The following is a 14,297-nucleotide window of genomic DNA, read 5'->3' as shown; positions in this document are numbered from 1 at the left end:
AAATCTTTTTGTATCCAAATCCGGCTTTAAACTTCTCCCCAACAGTATCTCGGACCTGCCTGGTGTGTTCCTTGGTCTTCATGATGCTCTCTGCGCTTTAAACAGAACTCTGAGACTGTCACAGAGCAGGTGCATTTATACGGAGACTTGATTACACACAGGTGGATTCTATTTATCACCATCAGTCATTTAGGTCAACTTTGGATCATTCAGAGATCCTCACTGAACTTCTGGAGTGAGTTTGCTGCACTGAAAGTAAAGGGGCTGAATAATATTGCACGCCCCACTTTTTAGTTTTTTATTTCTAAAAAAAAGTTTAAAATATCCAATAAATTTCGTTCTACTTCACGATTGTGTCCCACTTGTTGTTGATTCTTCACAAAAAATTACAATTTCATATCGTTATGTTTGAAGCCTGAAATGTGGCAAAAGGTTGAAAAGTTCCAGGGGGCTGAATACTTTTGCAAGGCACTGTATGTATGTGTATATGTAAAAGTATGTGGCCACCTCTCTAAATCACTTCTAATTTTTCAGCCACACCCATTGCTAGCAGTTGGATGACATCTTTTATATATATAAAATAAACAATGTGCTTCGCAACCTTTTAAAAAGCATTTTTCTGTTCCCTGTGCTTTGTGTCCCATGGGTTGAAAAGTGTGATGTAGGTCAGGGTTGATGTAAAACTTTTTTTAAGCGACACACATTGTCCATGATTTTCTTTTTTAATTTTTAATGCATTTTCTCCCTTTTTCTCCCAGTTTTTTGTGCGTCCAATTTTTACCCAATTGCAATATGCTTCCCTGATTGAGGAGAGCGAACTGACACACGCCCCCTCCGACACGTGAGCAGTAGCCGACTGCATCTTTTCATCTGCACGAGGCGAGTTTATATGCAATCAGCCTTGTGCACAGAGAGCCACACCCTGATCAGCACTATTCCTCTACTCTGTGCAGCGCCAGCAGAGGTCGTAACCACATCATTTATGAGGTCCCTATCTGCCTCCCTCCTTGGGGGGCCAAATGTTGTTCATATAGCTGCCCAGCCAGATGGCAGAGCTGAGATTTGATACTATGTATTCAAAATCCCAGCTCTGGTTTGCTAGTGTATTTTACCGCTGCCCCACCTGAGCGGCATCTTACTTGATCTGTCTCTCTGTGATTTACAAGATGTAACATAAAGCCTCCACAAGGTGGCATTCGGCAATTAGAAAAAAACCCTCATTTAAAGTAACTTTATTGACCTGCACAGAGCCCTGACCTCAACCCAACTGAAAACCTTTGCAATGACCTTTTGAATGCTGATTGCGATCCAGGCTGTCTCTACCGAAAGTGGTGCAACACTTCAACATTTTATGGAAAGCCCTCAGAAATAGGTGAAGTTGTTTTAGCAATAAAGGGCATGGGGGCAAGTCCATATTTTTACCCACCACTGGAATGTCTTTTGGCAATATAGTGTACAATGCCAATGTCAATATAGTCCATACATTTTTCCACATATATTTGCAATAACAAGCATATAAACAGGCCTGTTAATTTTCAATTCTGTACCAGCCAGCAATTGAAAAGTATTTATTTTTTATTACCTTTGCATCTGTAGGTCACTAAAATCTTCCAGAAAAAGAAGACATCAGTGACCTACAGTTTCAGACAGTCTTTTACCCTGGTGGAGATGCAGGTTCACATGTTCCAAAACTCCTGTAAGTATATTTGTCCCTCCATCTGTCTCTCCATCTGTCCCTCCTCCTTTATTTATATTTCCACTTTGCTCTGGCACAGCACTTCACTGCGACATTTAGCCACTCTGCCTAGGCATTTCCTGATATCAGATGAATGAAAAAGAAACTCTGTTGAAGTGGGATTTTATTCTAAATGAGTTCAGTATGAGGGGTGTTTGTACCATATTTGTACGTCATTTCAAGCATTTGACAGAATAAGTACTCTTCATAGTATCTAGAGGAAACCCACATGGACATGAGCGAAACATGTAAAACTCCTCACAGACTGTCTAAAGGCAGGGCTTGAACCCAGCTCCCAACCTTGGTGCTGTGCGACACTGTGCTGTTAATTCTTTAAATAAAACCAGCTAAATATCTGAGGGGATTTCTGTCTTTTAGCTGTTCACCCTCATAAGCATGCATTTTCAGTATTCACCTGAATTGTTTTCAGCCCACCTGGTAATGTTACCCAAATCAATAGTTTAGTACCGAAATAACAGAGGCTAGTAACCACAATATATTCTATTTTGCCACTCAGGTGGCGCAGCCGTAAAGTACGCTAGTACACCAGAGTTGGGGTTTCGAATACATCGTATCGGATCTTAGCTCTGCCTTTCCGACTGGGCTGGGCGGCAGCATGAACAACGATTGGCTGTTGTTCAGGGTTAGAGGGTAAGAAAGTCGGATCATAGGTCCCCATAACTGGTGCGACTGCGGCCCCTGCTGGCTGACTGATGGCACCTGCACAGGGCTGAGGAATAATGCTGATGGGGGTGTGGCCCTCCGTACACAGTGCCCGTCGGTGTATGAACTCGACTCGTGCAGGTGAAAAATGCAGTCTGTACTGACTGTACGTGCCGGAGGGGGCGAATGTCAGTTGAGAGGCGTCCTCAGTCAGTGGTGAAGGGTCGAATCAGTATAGAGGACGCAATCAGGGTAATTGTACATGACTAGATTAGGGGGAAAAAATTGGGGGGAAAAGAGGGAACAATTGAAAAAAGAAAAAAAAAATGGCTACTATGTACTATTTTTTATAAAAAGTGTAAAAAAAAAAAGCTTAATGTTTGCTCAATCTTTCACTGTGATTCAAATTTATTCCACTTGCCATTCAAACATCAACATACCAGAGGTTGTTTTAAAAATCGTGACATCCATGTAGTTTCTTTTTAAGTAAATACCAAAAAAGACAGTTCTTACTAACCTTGGTGTCACTGGTTCTGATCAAGCACAGAAATGCCAAAATTCTCATTCTCTCTACCCATTTGTTTAAGTAGAAACTTTAAGGAGGACACACCTTGTCTGATCTTTTTTTACTGTTTTGCTTTCCTTTATTTTTTGTTAAATAAGAAATGTGTGAGTGGTGATTTGTATTTTTAAATTTCCATCACCTGCTTGTGTAACTTCAAGTACTGTGGTAGCCTAGCTGGTAGAGCTTTGGGCTATCAACTAAAAGGTTGAGAGTTTGAATCCCAGCTCTACCATGCAGCCACTGTTGGACCCTTGAGCCAGGCCCTTAACCCTCTCTGCTCCAGGGGTGCCGTACAATGGCTGACCCTGCGCTCTGACCCCAGCTTCCAAAACAAGCTGAGATATGCAAAGAGAGAATTTCGCTGTACTTTACATCTGTATATGTATAAATGTCAAATAAAGGCATTCTTCTTTATAGTTGCTTAATACAGTAGAATAGTATTATTTGACAGTTATCACAGTTACCGTGCAACCTGTATTTTATCTAAGCTTGGGACCAGCACTGACAACCCATAACCAATACAACCCCCAATTCCACCCAACGATTCGAATCCAAGACCTCATGTTGTGCCACCCAAGCGTGCATGTAAAATGTATTTGATTGACCTTTAATTTGGCCAACTTAATCATACACTGTGATGACTACTTCCAAAAATAATGATTTGCTAGTATTTACTCTTTCTCTCTCTTTCTTGATTTATTTTTTAGACTACCCTCACGGTATTCGGTTAACGTCAGCTATCCCAGGAGGGGAGCGTAAGGTCCTGATTGTTTTCACAGCTCCCAGTCAGCAGGATCGAACACGTTTCGTCAGTGACCTCAGAGAGAGCATTGCTGAGGTGCAAGAGATGGAAAAATATCGTGTCGAGTGTAAGCTTTTCTTCTCCTTTCTTTTAACTTGGTCTTGTTACTCTGCATAATAACTCTGCAAAAATAACATGCAATACACAGTAAGCACTTAATTACTAGTTTCTGTTATTTAATATAATTCCAGTAAATACTTTTCCCTCCCCATCTAGTGGTATTCAATCGTTAGAGTTGTTCCCACATTCCCCTTAGTAAAGTATAGAGGTTGGAACATTGTGATATGGGGCTGCTTCTTTGCAAACTACAGGGGTTGGACAAAATAACTGAAACACCTGTCATTTTAGTGTGGGAGGTTTCATGGCTAAATTGGACCAGTCTGGTGGCCAATCTTCATTAATTGCACATTGCACCAGTAAGAGCAGAGTGTGAAGGTTCAATTAGCAGGGTAAGAGCACAGTTTTGCTCAAAATATTGCAATGCACACAACATTATGGGTGACATACCAGAGTTCAAAAGAGGACAAATTGTTGGTGCACGTCTTGCTGGCGCATCTGTGACCAAGACAGCAAGTCTTTGTGATGTATCAAGAGCCACGGTATCCAGGGTAATGTCAGCATACCACCAAGAAGGACAAACCACATCCAACAGGATTAACTGTGGACGCAAGAGGAAGCTGTCTGAAAGGGATGTTCGGGTGCTATCCAAAAAACATAAAACCACGGCTGCCCAAATCACGGCAGAATTAAATGTGCACCTCAACTCTCCTGTTTCCACCAGAACTGTCCGTCGGGAGCTCCACAGGGTCGATATACACGGCCGGGCTGCTATAGCCAAACCTTTGGTCACTCGTGCCAATGCCAAACGTCGGTTTCAATGGTGCAAGGAGCGCAAATCTTGGGCTGTGGACAATGTGAAACATGTATTGTTCTCTGATGAGTCCACCTTTACTGTTTTCCCCACATCCGGGAGAGTTACGGTGTGGAGAAGCCCCAAAGAAGCGTACCACCCAGACTGTTGCATGCCCAGAGTGAAGCATGGGGGTGGATCAGTGATGGTTTGGGCTGCCATATCATGGCATTCCCTTGGCCCAATACTTGTGCTAGATGGGCGCGTCACTGCCAAGGACTACCGAACCATTCTGGAGGACCATGTGCATCCAATGGCGGTGCCGTGTATCAGGATGACAATGCACCAATACACACAGCAAGACTGGTGAAAGATTGGTTTGATGAACATGAAAGTGAAGTTGAACATCTCCCATGGCCTGCACAGTCACCAGATCTAAATATTATTGAGCCACTTTGGGGTGTTTTGGAGAAGCGAGTCAGGAAACGTTTTCCTCCACCAGCATCACGTAGTGACCTGGCCACTATCCTGCAAGAAGAATGGCTTAAAATCCTTCTGACCACTGTGCAGGACTTGTATATGTCATTTCCAAGACGAATTGACGCTGTATTGGCCGCAAAAGGAGGCCCTACACCATACTAATAAATTATTGTGGTCTAAAACCAGGTGTTTCAGTTATTTTGTCCAACCCCTGTATATCAAAGCATTACACATCATCAAAAAAAAAAATGCATAAAAGGGATAAACATGATGTACATAATTGTGGGGAATTTGGCCTTAAATTAACTGGAGAAAAAAGAAAAAAGATGCCTGCATGGCCTAGCCAATCTCTTGACTTTAAATCCTATTGAAATTTCTAGTGTAGTCATTTAGAGAAGAAGAATGTTGTCGCCTACATTTGCATTTCTCTGCTAACAGTCATGAATAACACTATGAAGATTGCACCCATTAATAGCGTTTCTTAATTTCCTACAATTCTCTCTCGCTCTCTTTACTCTAAAGCGGAACTGGAGAAGCAGAAAGGTGTCATGAGACCTGGAGGACTAGCTGGAGATGGAAATGGAGGGGTGGATGGTATTAAGACTGAAGTGGTAAATGGCACTCTGGGTAGGCCCAGTCTTGATGACACATATGTCACAGCGGACGGCCTAAAGCGTTCAGCGCTTAGTTCGTCACTCAGAGATCTCTCAGACACAGGTAAAGCACACACAGGCACACACACAAATGACAGAATTACACACAAACTGGTGGTTGCACTGGTGGAAGTGAGTTCAAATGTTATGAATGTGACAGACACTCGGTGGCAGAGCGGTCTGTTACTGTCAACCAGCTGGGCATCTACACAGACATGATTGGTTATGGGTATTCCTGCCTTGTGTCTATTGTTTTCTGGTAGAACTGGACTCTGTCACCGCTGTCATCTCTAACATTTTACAAGTAACAATTTACTTCAAAGTGTAGAGTTAAAAAAGCAGATGGAAGTGGTAAAAATGGTCAACCATACAATTGTGGTCATGCTTTAAACTTCTAAGATAACTAGAGTGATTGGTTAATAAATTGGTCTGTTTATAAAGTCTATTTAAATGAAGACACAGGTATCAACAAAGGAGCGGTGTACACACAACTGATAAGCCATTTGATGCAAGACAACATATTTTATCCTGATGAAACCACTTCTTTCATTTTTTATAATATAGAAAGATTGATTTTTTAGAAAACTTCAGATCAAAAATGAATTCGTTTGGCTTCTTTCACTCTTGTACTATTAGAATAATTCTTATTACTAAATATAGATATAAGTGGACTAGTTTACTAACATGAACATTAAAAATATAATTTTAAAGGGGGAATTTAGAGGCAGCACGGTGTCTCAGCGGGTAGCAATGTCTCCTCACAGTAAAAAGGTTCTGGGTTCGATCCCCAGGCGGGGCGGTCCAGGTCCTTTCTGTGTGGAGTTTTTATGTTCTCCCTGTGTCTGCGTGGGTTTCCTCCGGGAGCTTCGGTTTCCTCCCACAGTCCAAAAACATGCAGTCAAGTTAATTGGAGACACTGAATTGCCCTATAGCTGAATGGGTGTTTGTGTGTGTGTGTGTGTGTGTCTGCCCTGCGATGGACTAGTGCCTTGTCCAGGGTGTTACTGTGTGCCTTGCGCCCATTAAAAAGCTGGGATGTCAATTATGTCAATTTAGTCGTAAAATCATGGACCTGGCACATAGTTTAATTCCAGGTTTTTGGAGACACTATTATGTTAGCCCACCTACCTGTTCAGGAGCTTTCCTGACACAATTGGCAGTGTATGATTGTGAGTTAGATGAGGTATCACCCTGCAAAAGCAACTTCTACAGCTGGTCCAAGAGCTCATGCTCTTGAGTTCAAAGCTCAGCTGTGTTGTCAACCTGATTGGGGTTTTAACAGACAAAAATAACTGTGCCTGAGAGAGGAAGGTTGACAGGGTTTCTTACTGCTGCTGCAAATTCAGGCTCTGTATGAGGGGTAGATGATAGCTAGGTGGGCTAGCATAATAGATCTCTGTGCCAACCAAAAACACACAATAGGAATAATGCAAAAAAAAAACATGAAAAAACAATGATAAATGTATGATGCAAATAGTTTTTAAACAATAACGAAACAAGGCAGGAGGTGAAATATGTTCAGCATTATTAAGAGATGCCGTTCTATAGCTGAACTGAAGTCTGCTTGAGATTGTACAAGAGTGGTTTGCTTATGACTTGGCATCACACTGTCAGCTGTGAAGACTTTCAGAAGGTGTTTGACTGATTGTGAAGCTGTTTTTAGGAGTGAGAATTAGTATGTGAAATGCACTGAGTAAGTGTGATAAGGGGTAAATAGAAACCATGAAGGGTACACTGAACTCTGCTGAACTTACACAGTGCTGAGTACAAAAATTCTAGTACAAGCTATTGGGCGATGCAGAGTCAGAGAACCCAGTGCTGTGCCAAAGCTTGGACAAAGAAGGGTTGAATCAGGACGAGCATCAGGCACAAAACTGTACCACGTAAGGTTTGCAGATCCCATGTAGCGACCCTTAAATACAGGAGTTACAATTTAGTATAAAGCTTAATATGACCTAATGTCATGTAATGTCAATAACTTTGTTCATTAAGCAACCAAAAATTAACCTGCCATTAGAAGCCACTATGGAATAGATACATGCACAGATTCAAATATCAACCAGTAGAGCAATTTTCCATAACTGTTCTATGCTGTCCTCTATGTTGTAAATTTTTTTATGCGAATCAGTAGGTCATAATTCTGGGTGCTCGGGTGGCGCAGCAGTATACTATGCTAGCCCACTACTGCAGAGATCTGGGGTTGGATTCTGATAGTTCTGCTATCAGTCGGTCTGGCATCTACTCTGACATGTTTGGCTATGTCTGAGGGAGATAGCCCAACAGCCTAGCCACTGGGAGGTGCACTTGTCAGTGCGCTCTTAGTGCTGGTCCCAAGCCCGGATAAAATAAGAAAGGTTCATCAGCAAGGGCATCCTGTATAAAAACTGTGCCAAATCAGATATTCATATCATTATGATCAATTTTAGTGACCCCTAACTACAGGAGCAGCTATAGCAGCTAAATACCCCCAGTGGTGGAAGTAACGCATAATGACAATAAAGACCAAGATAAACTTTCTATTTCTGTTAACTACTTGAAGCACTGTTTACTTGATTTGTGAATACTTAAAGGCTTTACTGATTTGGTATTGGCTGCCAAACATTTGGTACCTACAGCTTTAATCAGTGAGCATGTCTAGTGCAAAAAACTGCAGCCTGAATTTTGACAACGTAACTGTGCTTGTCTGGGTGCAGGAAAACGGGGTCGCAGAAACAGTGTTGGCTCTTTGGATAGTACCATTGAAGTAAGTTTTGGATGGTTTTGAACAGTGTGTGAATAGTGTAACCATCTTCCACCCCATCATTGTCTGTAAACTGTAGTTCCCTCTCACTTAAACAGCACTGCATGCATTTGTGTAGGATGTCATGTCATTTTTTTCATAATTTTGTCATTTTGTTGCAGACGTCTAGACTGTGCTCAGTCCCTAATTAAAAATACACCACTCCGTCCCCACTGTGCATCCTGCATGTGTATCAAACAGTTCTGTGTGGCATGTTTGTAATGTTGGCTGTCTTACTGAAGGTCCATATGATCATTGCCTGTTGGTTTGTTGACCATGCTTTACATTTTCATAGAAAAACTATGTGCTTTACACTGATGAGTCAAAACATTAGAACCACCCACCTGATCTGCTGTCCTAACAGCTCCGAAATCTGAGGGAGCTCTATAGCCACTGGTACCACCATTACCAGCAGGTTCTCAGCGTTATTCAACTGTTTTCTCAGTCATAGCACATTTTAAAAGAAAGTAAAGCTTGAGACATCCCAGTCAAAAATGTATTTAAAAAATAAAAACATACGCTCTGCATCACTCTGACGAATACATAGGATAATTAAAAGAAAGTTGTGGAGTAAATGTGACTAAGGGCGCATTCACATGAGAGGCGGCAAAACAGATTTTGTGCTTGCCATGGTGCTCAAAGTTTAAAAGTAAAACAATAAGGTAAATACAGCTAAATATAGATGTATGTGGACATTGAATATACACTGCCTGTTCAAAAAAAGGTCACCACCTGGATTTAACTAAGCAAATAGGTAAGAGCCTCCCATTGGATAATTACTGCATGGGTGATTATGTTTCAGCTGGCAACAAGTTATTTAACCCTAACTGATGCAGTGAGTAGCCTCTCATTTGTTAAACAACCATGTCGAAACACATCCTGTGGTCGTGGAAAAGATGTTAATCTGTTTCAGAAGGGTCAAATTATTGGCATGCATCAAGCAGAGAAAACATCTAAGGAGATTGCTGAAACTACTAAAATCGGGTTAAGAACTGTCCAACGCATTATTAAAAAGTGGAAGGACAGTGGGGAAACATCATCTTCGAGGGAGGAATGTGGTCAGAAAAAATTCTGAATGATCGTGATCGGCGATCACTTAAACGTTTGGTGAAATCAAATGGTAGAAAAACTCCAGTAGAACTCAGGAATATGTTTAATAGTGACAGTAAGAGCATTTTCACACGCACAATGTGAAGGGAACTCAAGGGATTGGGACTAAACAGCTGTGTAGCCTTAAGAAAACCACTTGTCAGTGAGGCTAACCGGCAAAAACGGCTTCAATTTTCTAGGGAGCATAAAGATTGGACTCTGGAGCAATGGAAGAAGGTCATGTGGTCTGATGAGTCCAGATTTACCCTGTTGCAGAGTGATGGGCGCATCAGGGTAAGAAGAGAGGCGGCTGAAGTGATGCACCCATCATGCCTAGTGCCTACCGTACAAGCCTGTGGGGGCAGCGCTATGATCTGGGGTTGCTGCAGTTGGTCAGGTCTAGGTTCAGCAACGTTATGTGCCCAAAGAATGAGGTCAGCTGACTACCTGAATATACTGAACCACCAGGTTATTCCATCAATGGATTTTTTTTCCTTGATGGCACGGGCATATTCCAAGATCACAATGCCAGGATTCATCGGGCTCAAATTGTGGAAGAGCGGTTCAGGGAGCATGAGACATCATTTTCACACATGGATTGGCCACCACAGAGTCCAGACCTGAACCTCATTGAGAATCTTTGGGATGTGCTGGAGAAGACTTTGTGCAGTGGTCCAAATCTCCCATCATCAATACAAGATCTTGGGGAAAAATTTATGCAACTCTGGACAGAAATAAATGTTGTGACATTGCAGAAGCTTGTGGAAACGATGCCACAGCGAATGCGTGCCGTAATCAAAGCAAAGGCGGTCCAACCAAATATTAGAGTGTGGCCAGGTAGTGTAAATGTGTGCGTATTCGTGTTGTGGTGCATTTTGATGCCGTTTTACCGCTTCTAATGTGAATGCACCCTTACTGTCAATGGGAAACCTAAGCCTGAGATAATACACACAGCCACCCTATTCTAGCAGGAATAAATGAGAGGCAGACACAGAGCTCTCTATCAGTCCTTGTACCTGCTAGCACTGGATGATGATGTTGGCTCATATTCAGTTTGATTCTGGAACCTTTTAAAAAAAAAAACAAAAAAAAAAACACCCACTTTTGTAATGCTATATGTGGTTTTTGGAAAAGTGTTTGGCTATTCATGTCAGTGTTTGCATAGTCAAACGCCTACTAGTGACCCCTACAATAACATTGAGATATGGAGAACAAAATGAGAAAGGGGTGTGTAAGAAATGTTGACAACAATTATTTCATTTTGTTGTCACTGACTTGAGAATATTTTTTTACTGCACCCCTGACCAAGCCAGTTGGCACCCCACGTAACTTCTGCACATGTAACGATTCCATGTGCCTAGGCATCCACATAATCTTGACGCAAAAAAGGAATTGTCGGACTAGTGGACCTGCTTTCATTGCTCTGACGTCCAGTTCTGATGCCTGCGTGCCTATTACAGGTGCTTTCGACAGTGGATGTGAGTTAGCATGGGCACTTTAACTGCCCTGTTACTACCTGGCCCCAAACAGAACATTTAACATATCCCTGGCAGTGGCATGTACAATTGTTATGAAAAAGGCAATGTCATGCACATTTTGGGGGTGGTCCTAATGTTTAATGTAGACAGTGTATAGTGTTTGTACATGACCATGCATGTTTATCCTGTCCAAGTACACTTATGTAATCTAGAATCAGTTAAATCAACATTTCTTTTTGGTCTGCTTGTGTACAGGGATCCATTGTTAACAGCCCGCGGCCTCATCAGCGCATGCCCATGGGGGGCGCTCCTCCCAGCTGCTATGGACTGGAAGACTACCGGCCTCACCGCCCCATCCTGAGCCCCGGTTTAGGGGTGGGGGGTGGCCCGGGGCAGTTACACAACGCCGCAGGGAATGCTGGAGCAGGGGCGCCTCCCAACCCTGGAGATCGAGGATCCGCAGGGGGCAGCACCGGCTCCTTCCTGGGTTCACTGTTCGGCAGCAAACGAGCCAAACCCCCTGCGCTGGCTATTCCTCCGGGGCCGCATTACCCCGCACCCGTGGCCCCACCTACTACAGGGGGCCCACCTCCTCCCTCACCCTCCGCCCTCAGCCAGTCCGATTTCGGCGGACCGTCCAAGATCCAGGCGCTGCACGCACAATACTGCCACAACAATATTGGACCCCCTCCACCGTCATACAACCACCACCACCAGCACTACCGTTATCACGTACAGGCCTTGGGCGCTGGCCATCCGCACATTATGCATCACACTTTGCAGCGCAGCTCGCTGCCCCGTCGCGGTACCCCAGCACTCCACGCTCCACTGCAGCAGCAGCTCTCCCATCACGCCATGCAACAGCACGCCCGCCACTCCAGCGTCGGCTGTACCCCTCCCCCTCTGTCCCCCCACTCACCACACTCCCCTATCAGCCCGTTCAGCTTTTACCACACTCACGTCCCAGTGCCACATCCCGCAAAGCTCCCACTCACATTGTCTCATTCCCAACCCCACCCTCACCCTCACGCCCACTTCCACGCTCACTCTCATACCCACAACCATCCCGGCCAAGTCCACAGCCCCCACCCACTGCTGCAGCACTCCGCCCATCACACTCACTTCGTGTTTGCCCCGCCTCCTCAAGCGCCGTCCACCATCACCGCACGCCACGTGCCACAGACCGTCGGCCACTACCTGCCCCTGTATCCACCCCTATCCTCCATCCCGCCTCCTCCGCCGCACTCGCCTTTACCCCCTCCTACCTCCCCCCTCACCCCTCTTACACCGCTTACACCTCTCTCGCCACTGCCGCCTCAGGTGGGCAACCCAGGACCCAGGGCAGACGGCACAGGGGGCAGCGCCAGCACAAGCAGCAGCTCCAAATCGAAGCCCATCAGCCGCATCAGCACAGTGGTGTGAGACGCAGCAGGGCTCGAAGGGCGAGAGTTCACGGAAAGAGGAGCCGAAGCCCAGGCAAGCGGAAGCACACTGTGCTCCGACTCTGCTACTTCCGCATCCGATTCCCAAACATGTAGAGAGCAGTGATGGAGGGTTCTTCTACAGCTGGGCTGCTAAATAAATATGCCATCTGCTTGTTTCAAATTTACATTCATCAAGGTGAAATTAGAAAGCTAGGATAAAGGCAGAGCGTATACTGTTTCCCAGAGGTTGACAGAATTTGGGGTTCTTTTTTGAGCAGTGTTGCCAAAGGTGAGACTATGAAGGGTTGGTGCCAACCTACAGTGAGAGACAAAAGGAGACACTACCACTACAGATGAAGGAAGGAAGCAATTGCTTCACTTTAGCAGGGCTAAGAACAGGACAGCAGAACCCAAGTTTTTCAGAAACAGCACTAAAAGCATGGACTTCAGAACAACTGAGATTTTGATTTTTGATTTTCAACTGACAATCATTACTGGTCCAGGCAATTTTTGTCAAAATTGAGTGATACATTCCACTCCATTGATGGCTCTCAGTATTAGGACTGCAGCTTTAAATGAATTAGCCATGCACTTTGAACCATAAAACATCCTACCTATTTAAAACCTTTTATGTAATGACTTTTGTGGTAAGGCTTTTTTGTGGGAACTTTAATAGGAAAGAGCCATTCAGGAGGCATCATTTCAATATATGTGTCTATGGTTAGAGTAAAAAACAAAACATTTTAAAAACAGAACAATATATATGTGATTGTTTCTCAGTATTTTAAAACCCAATAACTTAAAAGAAAACAGCCGCGTCTTTTTAGATCTTGGACCACAAGTTGCCAGAACAGCTTGTTTACTCCTGGAAAAAATCACTTTCATCAGGATAGAAATGTTCCATCATATTAATCAGGTGATCAGTCAGAACAACTTAAAATAAAAGTAAAGTTTTTCACTGACCCTTCCTCCAAACAGTACCAGCAAAATGCACCCCACCACTACCATGGAGTAACGGAGCCACCAAAGTTAGAGTACACATTCCAAGCACTCATTTAACGCACGCATTAAAACACGGATGACTCATCTGGCCATGTTGCTTTTTTCCACATTTGTGTTAACCAGTGCCTATGGTTTGTGCACCACTGAACTGTGCATTGGTATTTATAATGATGTGTTTATGCATTGCAACCCTACTTTAATATTTGGCTCTTTGTTGTTGTCCCAGCCATGCCCTGATAATGATCCCTCTTTCAAAGTTACTTAAATCATTTTCTCCCAAAACCCTGATCTAGAGCTGAGGTTTACTGGGCTTCCTTAGCACGTTGTGATGTTAATTGCTTAAATGTGTTAAGCAATGTCTGCATTAATACCTGTTATTGTTTCTCCACTTATTCATTTAGGTTCTCCCATTACTGTCACCTATCTGTTATTTAAATTGCAAAAAAGTAACTTAAAGAATTTTAATTTTAATTTATTCATTTGTGTTGTTTAGAAGAAATTGATAGATTTGTGTGTACAAATGTAATTATTTTGTCTGACACATTTGTCTTGGTTTAACAATAAGAAACTAATTTAAAAATGCCAAAATATAATACAAAAATTGGGTTTAAAAAAAAAAAAGCCAAAATGTCTTGAGAATTCGGACTGTCTCATAGTTCTGTTTTAATGGCAGCATCCTCCTGGCATAAACTGTCTGGTATGACTAACTTCAATATTGGGCAGATTATACATAACCTTAGTGCCTAAGTGAGACACACCTTTATTGTACCTGAATTC

General features: G+C 43.2%; 1 protein-coding gene across 3 annotated transcripts in view; it reads left to right on the top strand.

The window, feature by feature from the left end:
* LOC134318151 (IQ motif and SEC7 domain-containing protein 1) overlaps positions 1 to 13,112 on the top strand; it is a 134,015-nt gene extending 120,903 nt beyond the window's left edge. For 2 of the 3 annotated variants that reach the window (XM_062998937.1, XM_062998938.1), the window contains 5 exons: positions 1,597 to 1,696; positions 3,671 to 3,832; positions 5,618 to 5,812; positions 8,442 to 8,491; positions 11,350 to 13,112. In XM_062998937.1, coding sequence (XP_062855007.1) covers positions 1,597 to 1,696; positions 3,671 to 3,832; positions 5,618 to 5,812; positions 8,442 to 8,491; positions 11,350 to 12,516 — 1,674 coding nt within the window. In that variant the 3' untranslated portion in view covers positions 12,517 to 13,112. The remainder of the gene's footprint in view (positions 1 to 1,596; positions 1,697 to 3,670; positions 3,833 to 5,617; positions 5,813 to 8,441; positions 8,492 to 11,349) is intronic. The other variant, XM_062998939.1, reaches the window with a different exon arrangement.
* The last annotated feature ends 1,185 nt before the right edge of the window (positions 13,113 to 14,297 follow it).

This window comes from Trichomycterus rosablanca, chromosome 7 (assembly GCF_030014385.1).
Source record: "Trichomycterus rosablanca isolate fTriRos1 chromosome 7, fTriRos1.hap1, whole genome shotgun sequence".
NCBI lineage: Eukaryota > Metazoa > Chordata > Actinopteri > Siluriformes > Trichomycteridae > Trichomycterus > Trichomycterus rosablanca.
The sequence above is the reverse complement of the archived record's forward strand: the minus strand, read 5'-3'. Positions and strand labels throughout refer to the sequence as shown.